Here is a 15,703-nt window from a genome sequence, read left to right as displayed (position 1 = left end):
AAAACAAAACAAAACAAACAAACAAATTGACGGGTCCTCGTCGCGACCACTTCTCATTGTTTGGACCCACCCCATTCAGTTCGCTGCAGTCCTCTCCCCCTTCGGTAGGCTTTCTTCAGCTCAATACGTGCCAAAGGCTGGTGCAACCAACCTCTCTCATATATTTATTTGTTTAATAATATATGCATGTTCACATCCATTTCATCCTTTTTTTTGTCATTGCTTACGAGACTTTCGGGTCGTACCAGCTCATGGCTTGAATGCGTGTTGGAAATTAAAAGAGGTGAAAGAGATGAAGTAGTGGTGTTAGAAATACAGAAGGGAATGCTGCCACATGAACCGATTACTCTTTGTTTCAGAGTGGAGTACATAGTTAACAAGGTCTCTGAAGGAGAGACGTTATTTTTGTGTGGAAACTTTCGCGCTGTAGGGACGCAATAAATGTTTTACGTAACGGTAACTTATCAATGGGCTGCCATCACTACTGCCGCACCCCACTGCCACCAAAGCAGTAGCGGCATCGGCGCTTGTTTCCCACCTCCTTTTTTTTTTTGCTTAAAACAACATCAACAACAGGAAAACTAGTGGAAACAAACACACATACATTATCAATGATTAGTTCTCTGTAAAAAATAATAATAATAAATAAATAATAATATGTGAACATTACCTTCTTCATTCAGTTTTTCTTTCTCTCCCACCTCCCTCCTACCACTCAGCAGTGAATAATGTGATAAGCTTAGCTCCTTTTGTTTTGTTTTTTTTTCCCTTTGCTATTATTCCTTCGTCCGCTTTCCTTTAAGATGAGTGAAACCCATCCAACACGAAGTTACCACCACTGAACTGCAACGACCTTTTGGATCCCCTCAACAACAACAACAACAACAGCAGCAGCAGCAAAGGACGAAAGGTTGAAAACCTACCGGATGCGCCAAGTTTGTCGTGACGGTTGATTAAACGCTGGTCATTTTGTCTCCTTCGACTCCTTCATGTTGCCACATTTGTTTCCCCTCTTCTTTCAGTGTTATTTCTCTCGTCGCGTGGCGTATTCATTTATTGGGTTAGAATTTCAGTCGACCGCCAGTATAATGAACGGTAAAAGAGAAAAACAAAATAAATCATAAACGACAGCTAAATAAAGTTTCAAAGAGTCATTTGTGCTGAAGTATGCCGCGACTTCCACCTCTCCTTTGTTTTCCTCCTTCCCCCCCCCACACTCCAGATGCTTTAATTATTATTGTTTTCTCTTCACACTTGAGTTATTCGAGTTTGAATCTTCCTTCTTCCGCGCGTGTTTAGAGGAGGCAAAAAGGTTCAGGAAAACCCCCTTAAAGAATGTATATATATATATTTTTTCATTTTGTGAAATGAGGAGAGAGTGCGCATGTGTCATACACGTCGACTTTACTCATCAACCAATGCCTGACCGTCACTTTCCTCAACTTTTCACAAACATATGATTCTTTTGTTTTGTATGTGTTTGACTTGTTCCCTTTCCTCTCCGCCTTTATCAGAAACCAAGCAACAATACCTCTTCCCTACCCTTTTTATTTTATTTTATTTCCCCCAACCCCCACCCGCTTCTCTTTTTTTTTTCTTCCTTTTCCCCCCACGCACATGCGAATGAAACCACACTTCGTTCTTCCATTCGCATAAATTAAAAACGTTATTTATTTATTTATATATTCACATCCCGTAACATAGGAGGTGTTCCATCTCCCACCCCAAAAACACTTTTTTCCACCTTCCTCCTTCCCACCCACTTACACACGCTTACAAATATACAAAAAAAAAACAATAACATTCACCGCATTCATTCACAAAATTGCAAACGCACGTGTTTGTGTCATCTTCAATTGTACGTTTAGGTGCATATCCACGCGTACGCGGCGGGTTGAAGGGGGAGGGGGGGGGTATCACGTTAAAGCCAGCGGCCATCAACCTCTGGAGGTAAAAAAACAAAACAAAACAACGAGTACACAGGAAAAAAAAAACGGGGAGCAGAAAAGAAAAAAAAATCGGAAATAAACAGAGTCGAACAAAAAAAAATTATCGCGGATGTTACATCAATAAATCATCATAATTAAGAACATATATACAAACATATATATATATATATATATATATATATATTTTTTACACGTCCTTAATTGTATGTTCAGCGGCCACGTGGGTGTGAGAATCGAAGGGAGGTCAATTGTGTTGCTTGGTACACAAACTTCACCTACTCGTTCTGTTTCTTTGTCGCGGGTAAGTCCACCTTTGAACGGGCTGTTGTTTCATTTCCATTACTGCCGTCGCCATCGGTTTTAACTTTGTTCATTCTGCTCACTTTCTCGCGCGCCGCCCCCTCTGACGCCAGAGAGAGCCACGTCCGCTCATCATTGTAGTCGTTAATGAGTGTCAAATCCCGGCCAAAAATTGCGCTTCCAAGCCAGTTGACAATGACATAAAGCCTATTACGCCACGAACCCACAATGCTGAGGTATGCACTACGCCAGAAGAAGAGTGCCTTAAGCCCAACAAAATCAAGTTTGCGTGGCCCATTTAATTCCACAACAGCGCTGGAAGTACCAAGACTCACCATGCTTCCGAGGCTCTCATATTTGAACGGCGTGGCGAATGGCTTACCAGCTAATTCCGCGTTGATTTTTTTTGCCAGATACACGCCTTGACGAGAAGCGACAGCAGCTAAAGTAGGTAGCGGGTTGCTTTCATTGGTTGCACAGTCCCCAATTGCATACACATCGGGAATTGGGACGCCGTCGCGCAGTACCCGTAAATGCTCATCGACGGAAATACGCCCCTGTCGCGTTCGGTCCACCTTTAATTCTTTTGTTAGTGGTGAGGGTCCGACACCTGTGCTCCACACCACCAAGCCGGTAGAGAACACTTCACCACTCTTTGTGATCACCTCCTTCTCTTGCACAGCCACAACATTACCCTTCACGATTCGCACGCCGAGGGCATCTAACCGCCGCTTGCCCCATTCCCTCACGCGTAAATCAAATGTACTGAAAACCTCTCCGGCCTCAAGTACTGTCACTTTGCAGAATTGAACGAGCTCGGGGTTGATGTTCTTCACGTCGTCGCGCAGGAACTCGGCCAAATCTGCGGAGAATTCAACGCCCGTGGGCCCACCTCCCACAACTACGGTGTGCAGAAGGCGTTTCTTCTCCTCGACACTTGTTACGGGCAAATTCGCCGTCATGATATTCTGCACAAGTCGTTTGCGGATGGTACGTGCTTCATTTACCTCCCGAAGGAAACACGCCCTCTCCACAGCGCCGGGAACATTAAACGTGTTTGGCTGTGCACCATGCGCCAACACTAGTTTGTCGTACTGAACATCAAATGTGTTAACTAAGGCGTGTGGCCCGACGCTGGTGTTGTCTACGCTAATGCAATCAACCCGCTTTTGTTCGAAGTTGATGTCATACACGAAGCAACGTGAGAAACGGTTCGGAAGGTGTGCGAGTGCCGGTTGAATGCGAGTGATGGGCTCACATATAGAGCGGAACTCCAGCGTACCGGTGGTTGTTTGCGGGAGAAGGGGTGTCAGTACGTGATGGTTACGTGTGGACAAAACGTGGAGTTCTGCTAATTGTGGTTTTGTGTCTCTCACAAAGTAGCAGCCCGCCCATCCCGTGCCAACAACAACTACCTTGGGTTTACGCAGAAAAGATGTGCGGCATATCATCTTCCTTCTTTTTCCTCCCCTCCTCTTCCTCCAACTTGTCGTTCAGATCTCCACTCTGTTGAAATATAATCTTTGTCAATGAAAAGCTGATGCACCCAGCTTATAACGTTGAGCCTCTTTGTTTGCCTTTTTTCTCAACGTGCCCCTCCCATGTAGATATGTCAAGAGCACAGCAAGCGCGAGCGTAGCAATTGAAGTATGAGAGAGAGAGAGAAAAAAAAAAAAGGGAGACATTAAACAGACGGTGAGGAGCATAAGCAACATAACGTAGTGCTGCACTCCAGCGCTATTGCCCGGACACACAAACAAACATACACAAATGCATGCACACACTTACGTACACCTGGTGATGAATCCGTCAAGCGGCAAGAAAACATCACTAAACTTTAAAATATTGAAAAAGCAGGAAGAAACACGAGATACGACACACGCATGTGCGCTGCTTATCCTCCCCTTCACACATAAAATTTGCTAATATTATTCGTTGCTCTCGAGTGACATCCCATGAACCACTCACAGTAACTTAAGTGACGCGACTCCTTCTTCGTTCCCTTTCCACACATTATCCCGGAAGAGAAACCACGTGACGAAGCGAAGGCGCGACACACGCCTGCGTTTGAGGCAGTACGGACAATATCTGGTCACCAAGTCACTGCCACAATTTTTGATGTATTACAACATTAACGTGCAATTAACCTCGGGCTATGATAACAGGATCAGCTCAGCCCTTGACCCCCCTCCCTCTTTACTCCTTCGCTTCCCGTATCCCACCATCACTCTTTTCAGTGCACTCCCCTTTACTCATACTCCCTCCATTTTATCCATCCGCGGATTGAGCACGTCGCGCTCCGCCTGATCCACGCTCTGACACACTTTTTTTTTAATATTAATATATTAAATCATCGCGACCCGCTCCTTTCCCTTCTTTCGATCGCCATCTTAATCCTGCCTTCCCTTTTGCTCTCGTTGATCGTTGTCGGTCGCGGTCTCGGTGCGAGGAGAAAGGGGCTTTAACGCACACAGCATCCCGAGATGCCCTTTTTTTTCCTTATGGAGTGGCACCGGTTGCTCGCTTAATTATGTGAGGTTGCAAAGCGGCTGACCAATCACTATCCTCAACCAATGCATCCACGGAGATAAGGTCCTGGTCATGTGGCGTTGGTGCTGACATGTCACCCACGCGCTCGAGACTCTCTTCGCAGTGGATGCGTTGAATTGCCTCTGCCAAAAGCTTGGCAATGGAAATGATTTTCAGCTTTGAACACTTCTGTAGGGATTCATCCTGTGGGAGACTGTCCGTCACCACCACTTCCACGAGTGCGGGGCAGTCATTAATGCGCTCACATGCGGGGTCCGTCAAAATACCGTGCGTAGCCCACGCGTGAACCTCTTTCGCACCATGTTCCTTCAGCACCTGTGCCGCCTTACAAAGTGTGCCAGCGGTGTCGATCATGTCATCCACGATGATGCATGTACATCCCTTCACCTCACCGACAAGTTGCATGCTGTCCACCTCGTTTGCCTCCACTCGCCGCTTCAAGATTGTTACGATGCGGCGAGCGCCGAGGCGGTCACCCATGCGTCGCGCTCGGTTTACGGCACCGGCATCAGGAGCGACAATGGCGAGCTCCTTTGTATCAAACATTTTGCTTTTACCGTACGCGGCGAACTCAGAAGTTGCACTGAGGTCGGCGACAGGGCAGCCATGGAAAAAGCCCTGAATTGGTCCACAGTGAAGATCCATTGTGACAACACCATTAACACCGAGTTCAGTGATCATGCGTGCAACTGCAGAAGCACTGATCGGAACGCGAGCGCTCTGTTTGCGGTCTTGCCGCGCGTAGCCATAGTGGGGGATAACGGCAATAACTCGCCTGGCCGAACTGAGTTTCAGTGTGTGGATCATGAGTAGGAGCTCCATCACCGCCTGGTTCACATTAATATTGCCATTTCCGCATGTCGGTTGAATTATAAACATATCATCTCCGCGAATAGACTCAACGACCTGCAAGTTAATCTCGCCATTGGCGAAAGCGCCAACGCGGCAACCTGTGATCGGGATACCTAAAGCCTTGCAAATGCCTTCGGCAAGCTTCGGATTGCTGCGGCCGTGGACTACGCGCAGATTTCCGTTCCGGTTAGCGCTCAGATTAGCACTGAAGGCACACGTTGAAGAAGACATTACGGTGTTGCCTTCTTTTCCTCCTCCCTCTTCTTACTGTTAATACTAAAAGCGACTCGTTTGTGTTTATGTGTTGTCTACTCCACGTAGTGGGTAGTTTTCCGAGGGCCTCGCAGCAAGTCTATAAACAACCGGTTTTCAATATCAAAAAAAAAATGAATAGAAAGATGGAAAAGAGTGAACTAACCAAACGGAGCACAGGAGATAAGGTAACGCCTGCACACTACTATACCGATACGACTTGTGGTCAGTCACCCCACACGCAATGGGTTGAACAACTGTGCAGTGCACCAGAAGTGCCGCTAATGACTGTTTCTCCCGCTTTTCAAAACAGGAGCAAATCAAACCGTTTTGGGGGGAGGGAGTGTGTTGCACTACCGGCGGCGTCTTGACGCATTTGAAAAACTACACAAACTCATCGACGACATTTTCTGTAAATAGCGGCAAGAAATTGATTCTGCAGTTCTGCCGGGGTTGTTCCCAAAGCGCCGACACCGCAATCCTCAAGTGTTACGCGACTACCTTCGCGATCAGCACAGAATGGTTTAACCAAATGCAGGAAGGAATGCTGCATCTCCTGCATGATGGTGGCGTCTAAAGGACCGAAGCAGACTCGCCGGTCGATCCTCCCGGGCCTTAGAAGTGCCTGAGGTGCCGGGAGGCGCATTGTTTCATTCGTCGTTATAACCAAAATCCTTCCCTCACTGCTCGCGATCCCGTCAATGGCGTTCAGCAAGGCACTCAACGAAACACCAGAGTCCCTGCCCCCGCCTACCTCTGTATTGAAAACAACATTCGCGGAGGAGATGTCTTCGCCTCTAACCACTTGCGACTTGATGGCCGCTTCCAAATCCTCTACGACAAGCAAACTTCTGGGTGGAACGGAGTTGACCAACTTTATAAGCGTAGAATCATCAAGTTCCTTCGACTGCAATGACAGGAGATAGACGGGAAGGGAAAGTTCACTCGCTAACGCAAGGATAAAACTTGTCTTCCCCGTCCCAGGAGCCCCTTCAAAGAGGTATCCCCTGCGCCAGGGAACGCCCAGTGACATGTACAGATCCCTAGAGGACAAAAAGAATTTCGCATCATCAACAATGGTAGTTGTGCTTTCCGGCAAATGCAATGTGGAGAGCGGCCGCCTCAGCCGCCGCGAAAGAAACTCCCAACGGTTTCCCCAACCACCGGGAAGGTACACGCGAACCGTATCTCTCGACCGCTCCTCCCACGACAAACGTACCTTCTCCATGAACCTGCGGGCAACATCACGGTCACGAGTAAAAAATACTAACCGCAACACTTCGTCCTCCCTGTCCATGTGAGGTGATGAACGGTACTGCTTGGTAGTGTCGATGGAGCGGGTGATCCACAGACGGGTACCTTCAAATTTCATGTAGTGGCTACCAAAACCCGGCACGAAGCCACAACTGCTGCACTCATCCTCGCTGCAGCCTCTCATGGCTTCATTCTCGTTTTCATTAGATGATTCCTTCATAACCGAAATAGGCATCAACGATATGTTGCGTGCCCTTTTACCCTGAGGTTGTTGCCCCATCCAATCCATGATCATTGCGTACTCCTCACGGGAGGAGCGCACTTCGAGAGTAAGGAATACCCACTCTTTTAGCTTGTTGATGAAGATGTGCTTTTGGGAAACGAGGGCTTCCCAAGTGACGGCCAACAGAAGAATGAGAACCGCCAGGGACAGAGCATCCCGGTTAAAGAAAGCACCCTTCCCTGCGGAGGACTTATCCCCATCTCCGTCTCCATTACCGTGTTCTGTTCTTCTTCTTCTTCGGCCCCCCGACATCTTTACGCCTTTCGGACAGCTTGTATTGTCGTACGAAGTGCTTCCTCTTCCGCTCATGAGAGCAAAAAGCCCTGCGGGTGATGTGAGAATTGAGTGTGGGTCTGGAAGTGCTACTGAGCGTCGAGTGTGATGTATTGTAACACACCACAACGACGGTGTGATCTTACCCACTTTCAACTGGACATAAGCTACACACCGCCTCATCTAATGTCTCAGAAATGCAGCTGTTTCGAGGTGAATTACCGATCGCTTTCCATAGACAACTGCTGTGTCAAAGCCACCGTAACAGTAGCTGGTGGCACAGAAAGCATTTAAAAGCGAAAAAAAAAGGGCAAGTAGAGATATGAACAACAACGAAGGACAATGGTCGAGCCATGCAGCGGTAACCGAAGAATTACGTATCGAAGTTTGGTTGGTACTTGCCCACGGTCACACACCCATATGCGAACACGGTAAGAAATGCCTTACTGAGGAAAAAGGGAAAGCTACCCCCAACTGTGGCACCCACGAAAGCACACACAAACCCTGTACGCAACGTGAGTTCCAAGCTACCGTGCCTTCCCCGTCCAGATCGTTTCGTGGAGACGTTCAGCCTTTCCTACAGTAGAACACACAATAACTTGAGTTTACCGCAGCTCCATTCCCCCAGCAAATCAATTAAATAATCTTATCATTTACCTTCGCTCCCACCTCAATAATTTTATAGTCTTTCTGTAGTAGCGCGTACGGGGCACTCCCCTCTCTACGCACCACTCGGCCAACCACCCACGCCGGCTCCCCATCAGTTTCGTACAGTTCACGGATATATCCCTCCGCTTCTTCCCTCGTTCCGAACGCCACAAGTAACCCTCCACTGGTCTCAGCTGCATAACCCTCAAATAAGCGATATTTGTCCCCCATGAGCTTCGACGCCTTCACGGCCCCCCTGTACATTGGAAGGGAATCAAGTACTAAACACACATCAGCCTTCTGTGCACTTCCAAGGTTTTTCGCGTGGCCAAGAATACCGAAACCTGTCACATCTGTTGCACCATGGGCACCGTGCGAATGCATCAGCGCTGCCGCCATGCGGTTAAGACGCTTCATCCCATCTGCAGCAGCGTTATATAGTTCTTCAATCTCCTCCGAGTCCATCTTTCCTTGAATCTGCTCTTCAAAGATCGGAGACGGGCGGCGCAGCCACTGCTTAAGATTAACAGCGATTTGGCATCCTAAAGGTTTCGTCAAAACTAAAATATCACCGGGTTGCAGCCCTGTTGGACGGATCATTTGAGACTCTGCAACAACGCTCGTCGCAATGCCACCAATGAGGGGCCACGGATTCATCACAGTTTGCCCACCTGTAACATCAGATCCCGCTAGCCTTACGTGATCCACAAATCCCTTCATCATTTCCTGCGTGCACACCTCACGCTCCGTCTTATCCATGTCGGTACTGGCAGCTAGTAACATCAAAACGGTATCGCAGCGGTCGATTCCTGTGCTGTATAGATCAGACAGAACATTCGCCGCCCCAATTTGGCCTTGTAAGTAGGGGTCTTCAACACTGGGGAAAAAGAAATCGGTTGTCGATACCATATACAGCGGTTTCCCGGTCTCATCCTTGTGCTGCAGTTTCACAATGCTGCAATCCATTCCAACATCCCTCCGTCCGGGTGTAGTGGAAACACTTTGCAGAAGTGCTAGAAGTTCTGGTTGTGGCACCTTGCAACTGCAACCCTTAAGCCGTGTGTAGTCAGTTAAGGTAAACTCTTCCGGTAGACCAAGCTTCACTGGATCAAATCGGGGTCTCTTCATGCCATTTGTTTCGGGTATTACTTTTCCTTCCTTCTCTGACATAACAAATTAGAACCCACCTGTTGCTGTCGTCAACACTTAAATACAAAGAAAAAAATGCGAAAAAAAAAGGTCAACGAAGGCAGATGACAGGAAGAGAACGAACGGGTATTTCTGTCTATCACAGTGTCAGGTTATTCCTGCGGTACCGCTTTCACCGGTGAAGTTAGACAGCGTGGCACGAGTCTGCTACTGCTGTACAATAAGCGAGTCAATATCCACAGGATAGACACGTTGCTCCGCCCCAACACCGAAAACATGGTGTCAGCAAATGTTTCAGTTTTATTCTGTCGCCACATCTCCCACCAGCTACAACTCGTCCAGAAACTCCTGCAAATCCGCATCGAGTTCTTCCTTTGCCTCCTCCTCCCGCTCCCGTTTTTCCCCCATACGCCGTGGGTTCTTTGCGTTCCTTTCTGCTAGAGAAACCCAAGTGCGCGGGTCATAGCGCCCTTCAATCTGCGCCATGCGTTTTCTGTTGTTCTCACGGAACTCTAGTGCCTCAGGATCATCAGAAAGAATCCACTCAATGCGCTCCATCGCGTGCTGAAGCGCCTGCTCATTTGGAGCTGTGATACGGGCATGGGGATCCTCGAGAGCAACACGGGCAGCGTTAGCACTGGTATCCTTCAGTGCGTTTGTGATACCACGGCCAGCCAGTACAATCTTGCATTTGGTCAGCCGCTCCAACTCCTGATGAACCATACCGCGGGCACCCAAAATAGCACCATATGCACCATTGTCCATTTCCTCCTGTGTGAAGTAACGTTTGCGCACGACTTCCTTTTGGGTTTTTGCATTAAGTTCAAGTTCCGAGTGCTGGCGCAGGAGGTTTGTCAGTTCATCCATCACCTTCAACCGCTTTTCAGCAACGAGCTCATCCGGCGTGTTCGTGCGCTGCCCTTCGCTGTTGTACTCTGGTACCAAAGGAATATTAATGAAATAGTCACCGCACCGCTTCGTTTCGATGAGGCGATTCAGGTCGATGGAAAGGACACGAAGAAGAAAGGCTCGAAGAAACTGACCCTCGTCATACAACATCAGTTCAGGAGGGATGTAATTAGGAACAAAAAGGTTTGTGTAGCGCTCCGAGCTCCAACGCGAGGGTCGACGGTTCTCCCCCATCGTTATTCACTAATATGTTTCTATAAAGCGGGCAGTGGTGAAGGAGTTACAGAAAAGACGCAAAACATGAGACGCGGACTGAAGCACTTAGTAAAACTTATCGGCATATTGGTTGTGCGGAGATAAATGCAAACAACGATAAGCGACAACCGTACGACCCTTTGCTCTACCCCCGCCCCACGACGCTGCGGGTCCTTTCGCATGTGATGAAACAAAATGTACAAAGTCCGACCTTCCTCACCCTCGATCCAACGCTACGGCTTTGTAAAGTACACAGCATTTCCATCAACGTTTTGAAGTATCGGTAAAGGCCTATGCTCACTCTCTTCCCGCTGTGCAAACTCATCCACTGCCTTACGACAGCCAAGCCAATAGTGATAATCATCCACTTGTACCATTCCCCCTTGTTTTACCATGGGCCATGCAAGTTCCAGTGCGCACCTCGTGGACTCGTACCAGTCCGCATCCACATGCAACATGGAAATGCCCTCGTCACTAATCTCCCTCAGCGTCTTAGGCATCGTTTCATGGAATAATCCAGGAATAACAACTAAACCTTCCTCCACGTCAAAGTTCTTGGCTAGTTGACGAACGTTCTCCACAGTTGCGCTGCACGTGCCACTTCCCCATGATGTTGATTCTGCTGGCTTAAGATTACCATCTTCCTCCAAGTTGTCATGCGTAGTTGGCTCCGGCATCCCACTGAAAGTGTCAAGCGCGTAGATTTTGCGCGGTTTCTTGGAATAATGAGCAGCCACAACGGCGAGCAACACCACCGAGCCTCCACCCGAAACCCCGCACTCCATCAGAGCGCCTCCTTCACCCTCTTTGCTACATACTTCCTTGGACAATCGATACAAACTGTACAGGCGCGTCCACGTAAGCATCGTGTGATCCAGCAGCGCATCACACAAGAGACCAAAGAGAGGTTCACTTTTCAGCAGCTCTTTGGGTGGCATGAGTAGCGGACGAACAGTTTCGTTCACTTCAAGCAACAGCGTGCGAGCCGCAGTGTTGTTCGGAAAGTGACGCAACTCCTCCAAGAGTGCTTGCCGCGCGTGGAAGACATCCTGTGAGTTCGCTAAAAAGCAAAGGGCACGACGATAATCTATGTTCTCTTCCCGCTCACGCACTGCTTTCTTTTCATTCAACTTCCGCAATACTTCCCCGCATTTTCCGGAGCCGATGGCTGCCGTGACGTCTGCCATACCCAGTTTGAAGCGGGTTAGAAAAAACATAGATGCTCCACCCGTAACTTTCCGTGATTGTAACAAGTCACACAAACAGGACCACGGAAATGAGGAACAGCCACGTGCGCTCAATGATACAACAGACGCCCCAAAGTAGAAGAAGAAGATGAATTAGAAAACATTTAATATTAAAAACGAAGGGAAGAGAGCAGTGACTTACATGATGGCATACGATGCTGACAGGCCCCAGCGCCACCCATTGGAGTGTTGACTTTCTTCACATGTAGGTAGATACAAGTATGCTTGAGTGCAGGTGAAACCTCTTTTTCTTTTGAAGGTGGTGGGAGGGAGGAAGAAAAAAGAAAGCCTCCCAACGCATACGCAACGCAACGCCAACCAATCACTTTACCAACGTAATACAACCAGAGGGAGGAAGAAAGAGGTGGGTGTGTGTGTGTGGAAGTTACCACCGATGAAGCAACGCCAACCAATTTCTAGCAGCCAAACCAGGGATCCACGAATCCTTGCACGTAAGGTGAACTCTATGACTTTGTTTCCCTTGGTGGCTGTATCATGAGGGTGCATGTTCCCAAAAGACCCAATTCAGCCAGCGTCTTGCTGTCATCACCCAGCGTCTTAGCTGGAAAGGGAAGACAAATTTTATATTCGGTTGTGAATGAGGGCATGGCTAATCGCACCTCGCGTCGCAAGTCCCCAATGGTGTCCTCTGGTGAGAGATTCAAGACTAACCTCTTTCCACATGGAAACCGCAGTTGCACGGCTACTAATCCTTCAATAAGCTGCAACCGCGTATTATTGCAACGATTGTTGGGGGTCTCCGTACCAGTAGCAACTGGTGCACCACACTCCCCATCACTTTTGCTTACGTTCCCCCTTTTCTTTTGTTCCGATGCGGTTACATGCCTCATAAGCGAAGCATCATCAGGTTCCGCGCTACCGCTTGGGCCTCCCTTGTCACATCCAATTATTTTCGCTATCTCTCCCTGTACATCAACAATCCGACCTCCCGCAGTAATTCGTGTGGTCGGTAGTCTTTTTAGAAATTCCTCACGTGACACCGGTTGGTAGCCACCTTCCCGCATACGTTCGGTGCCTTGCACCTTGTCGTTTTTCGGTCGAGTGCCTACTGCAGTGCAACATACCGAAGTTTGATCAACTATCTCAATGGGAAACCCGTCAGGATAGCGCTGCTTGAATTCGTATGGATAATAGCCGTCGGCGATATCGTTCAACACGGCATCACAAAGCGGCCAGCCAAAAGGCCTAAAGGGCCCACTGTTGACGCAAATCCCATCTTTATACACAACAATCTGCACAACATCGCGATCCTTTATAGCGCCTCGTTTCCCGTTGGTGGCAACCTCCTTGAAACCAACATGATCTGACAGTATTCGAGCATTTTTCTGTAGAATTTCCATAGAAACGGGGAGGGAACACTCCCCTCTCGCCGGAGACATATTTGTACTGCGGGACTCAGCGGCTGCCAGTGAGGAACTTTCAGGCCTTGGGGACGGGGCCTCGCTGGTGTAATCTCCAGCGTACAGATCGAACCGCTTCATTTCCCTATTGGGGATTGGCGAGGTCTCTGCTGCAAGAGTAGCAGGTGATTTTTTGGCGCGTTCCTTAGGTGTTCTGGATGATCCGCCACCGCTTTCACCCTCAGCATTACCCACCCACTGAAGACCATAATCAGCAAGGAATTCCTTCATTTCCATTATTTGTTTCTCCAATTCCTCTTTATCGCTGAACAACTCTACCACAAGCGTTTCCGCTTCCTCGCGCCTTGATTTTTCTGCTTCACACTCCGTCTGCATGCGGTTGAGTTTTTCTGTCTTTTCCTTAAGTTCCAGGCGGTAGGCTTGTTGCTGTGCCTCCAACATCTTTAACCGCTTTGTCATTGCGGTGACGAGTTCACTATTTGCGGTTGCAACACGATCACGCAGCATGGTCGAGAAGTTCCCTCCAGTACCGGAGCTTCCGCCAAGCTTTACTTCCTCTGACACCACGCTACAACCGCCGTCATTTGTAGTCACTGCCGCATCCGCGCACACGTTGCGTAATATTTGCCGTCGTGTCTCTTCGTCGAGGGCGTCAGGCTTAAGAATTTCAGCCAAGCGTTGGGCGCAACGAGGTCTAAACTTCTGTAAGGGCGCATCCACTGGCATACTGCGTACCTTACCAGCCTAGCACGGCCGAGAGAAAAATATACAGCGGCTACCCACCTATGAGATGGGATGCAAAAGCAACCTTATCTTCCGTATAAAAGAAAATAGGGCACGGAACTGGTTGTCATGAGAGTAGAGGATGCGGAATATGTGATGCGGCCAGTGGCCTGGAATTAAATGTGCATGAAAAGGGGTGGGGAAAATGCACGGACCCTCTCACCATTTCACCTTCCAAAAGCGTTGTAAAACGAAGCGCACAAAGCCACGAAGGGGAATGGGCACGAACCCACAAAACGGTGATCACAGCTTGCAAACTCAGCAGCAGGTCCATCAGCATGCGCGTAGACGCACTAACACACAAATATATGTATATATACGTATACAAAAACAAGCACTTAACAACGACCAACCACCACCAACCTCGATGTTAGTACATACGATCAGTGACAATTGCCGGATGCGCCACCCTTCAAGGCCCCACTAAATTGGAATACAGGGAATGGGATTAACATGAAAGTTTTGCAGGACCTGGCTCCATTCGCATACTGCTGGCGACCGCAATAACACCTCGTGCGTACACGTTTGGAGTACCTCCGTTATACTCCAATCCAACACGTGCCTGTCACCCTGGTTTTGCTGGCAGTATAAGCGCACAACAGTCTCCCACACCTCCTTATTCCTCGGTAATGTAAAAGACCGACTGTCGCTCCACCGGTGGCTTTCATTTCGGATGTACCTCTCCGGGGATTCACCGAATGCAGCGGCATCTGCTTCCCAAGCACGGCACTCTCGTCTCGTAGGGTAAATTAACTCCCACAACTGTCGCTCCACATTCCACCGGGGCCACGTTACATTAGCCTTGTACTCGCCTATGCGGGAAGTCCAGCGTTTAAAACTTTTAGATCTTTCACTTCCTTGACTGCTCCACCGTGCCCGGTGAACCAACCTTCTGACAGTTTGCTGCAACTTTTGGGAAGTTCGATTTCCGTAAAGAACAGCTACCGTAGTTTTATTCACCTTTCGAACTGCGCCCCTCACACAGAATAGGTACCACTCGGATACCCCCGTTATGGGTCCTTCGCCGTCACCAAAGATACAACCATCTCGATTCATCATACCTTCCAGCCAATGCCAAATTCTCACGGCGGTGCGGTGCTCTTGAAGTTGTATGTAATGTTTCACTTGCGTCTGCACTGTGTTCTCATCCTGTGGCAGCGGCAGACGGCAATGCAATAACCTCCCTTCCGAGTCATTCTCCTCTGATGACACTTCATTCCACTGAGGGTTTTCAATGACTGTCCAATCAGCTGAAAGGCGTACAACATATGGGGGTATTTGCATAGTTGTTCCGGTAGGTGCTTCACGTAGGGCCGCCGAATTGCGGTCATTAACCAAAATGACTGCGAAGGAATTAATCGCCGCGGCCTCAGTGATGACCATCACCCGATGCAATTGCAGCAAGAGACTCACCAGTCCAATCACCAACCCAACATTGGAGTGAGGAAATCGCGACATCCCGACGGGGGAGCGGGAGTAGGGGAGGGGCTTTCGATAAAATAAAAACAAAAGGAAAGGAAAAAAATTAAATGGAAAAACATGTTAGCAGCAAGAACGTAAGAGAAACAATTACATAAATATGCGTATATAGTAAAATGTGAGGCATTCCCAAGGGAA

The 15,703-nt window shown here is 48.5% G+C and overlaps 7 protein-coding genes and 1 pseudogene across 8 annotated transcripts; all 8 read right to left on the bottom strand.

The window, feature by feature from the left end:
• Window positions 1-2,224: 2,224 nt before the first annotated feature.
• TEOVI_000565900 (NADH dehydrogenase) lies at window positions 2,225-3,700 on the bottom strand (the record flags this gene model as incomplete). The annotated part of the gene is made up of 1 exon (XM_067220955.1): window positions 2,225-3,700. One exon carries the CDS (start codon window positions 3,698-3,700, stop codon window positions 2,225-2,227), a length of 1,476 nt encoding a protein of 491 aa, XP_067077056.1.
• Window positions 3,701-4,748: 1,048 nt separating this feature from the next.
• On the bottom strand, window positions 4,749-5,882 carry TEOVI_000565800 (phosphoribosylpyrophosphate synthetase, putative; the record flags this gene model as incomplete). Its single annotated transcript, XM_067220954.1, has 1 exon — window positions 4,749-5,882. One exon carries the CDS (start codon window positions 5,880-5,882, stop codon window positions 4,749-4,751), a length of 1,134 nt encoding a protein of 377 aa, XP_067077055.1.
• A 415-nt stretch (window positions 5,883-6,297) lies between these two features.
• On the bottom strand, window positions 6,298-7,896 carry TEOVI_000565700:pseudogene (annotated as a pseudogene). Its single transcript has one exon. A coding segment is annotated over exon 1 (1,599 nt).
• A 453-nt stretch (window positions 7,897-8,349) lies between these two features.
• On the bottom strand, window positions 8,350-9,531 carry TEOVI_000565600 (selenophosphate synthetase, putative; the record flags this gene model as incomplete). The annotated part of the gene is made up of 1 exon (XM_067220953.1): window positions 8,350-9,531. The coding sequence occupies one exon, from the start codon at window positions 9,529-9,531 to the stop codon at window positions 8,350-8,352; it is 1,182 nt and encodes a 393-aa protein (XP_067077054.1).
• A 306-nt stretch (window positions 9,532-9,837) lies between these two features.
• TEOVI_000565500 (branch point binding protein, putative) lies at window positions 9,838-10,653 on the bottom strand (the record flags this gene model as incomplete). The annotated part of the gene is made up of 1 exon (XM_067220952.1): window positions 9,838-10,653. One exon carries the CDS (start codon window positions 10,651-10,653, stop codon window positions 9,838-9,840), a length of 816 nt encoding a protein of 271 aa, XP_067077053.1.
• A 254-nt stretch (window positions 10,654-10,907) lies between these two features.
• On the bottom strand, window positions 10,908-11,891 carry TEOVI_000565400 (Macrocin-O-methyltransferase (TylF), putative; the record flags this gene model as incomplete). The annotated part of the gene is made up of 1 exon (XM_067220951.1): window positions 10,908-11,891. The coding sequence occupies one exon, from the start codon at window positions 11,889-11,891 to the stop codon at window positions 10,908-10,910; it is 984 nt and encodes a 327-aa protein (XP_067077052.1).
• A 494-nt stretch (window positions 11,892-12,385) lies between these two features.
• Window positions 12,386-14,029, bottom strand: TEOVI_000565300 (SEP domain/UBX domain containing protein, putative; the record flags this gene model as incomplete). Its single annotated transcript, XM_067220950.1, has 1 exon — window positions 12,386-14,029. The coding sequence occupies one exon, from the start codon at window positions 14,027-14,029 to the stop codon at window positions 12,386-12,388; it is 1,644 nt and encodes a 547-aa protein (XP_067077051.1).
• Window positions 14,030-14,509: 480 nt separating this feature from the next.
• Window positions 14,510-15,544, bottom strand: TEOVI_000565200 (uncharacterized protein; the record flags this gene model as incomplete). Its single annotated transcript, XM_067220949.1, has 1 exon — window positions 14,510-15,544. The coding sequence occupies one exon, from the start codon at window positions 15,542-15,544 to the stop codon at window positions 14,510-14,512; it is 1,035 nt and encodes a 344-aa protein (XP_067077050.1).
• Between the last annotated feature and the right edge of the window lie 159 nt (window positions 15,545-15,703).

This window comes from Trypanosoma equiperdum (assembly GCF_001457755.1).
Source record: "Trypanosoma equiperdum strain OVI genome assembly, contig: ctg_1261, whole genome shotgun sequence".
In the NCBI taxonomy this organism is placed as follows: Eukaryota; Euglenozoa; class Kinetoplastea; order Trypanosomatida; family Trypanosomatidae; genus Trypanosoma; species Trypanosoma equiperdum.
Note: the sequence above shows the minus strand (reverse complement) of the source record. Positions and strands in the feature narration are given on the sequence as shown.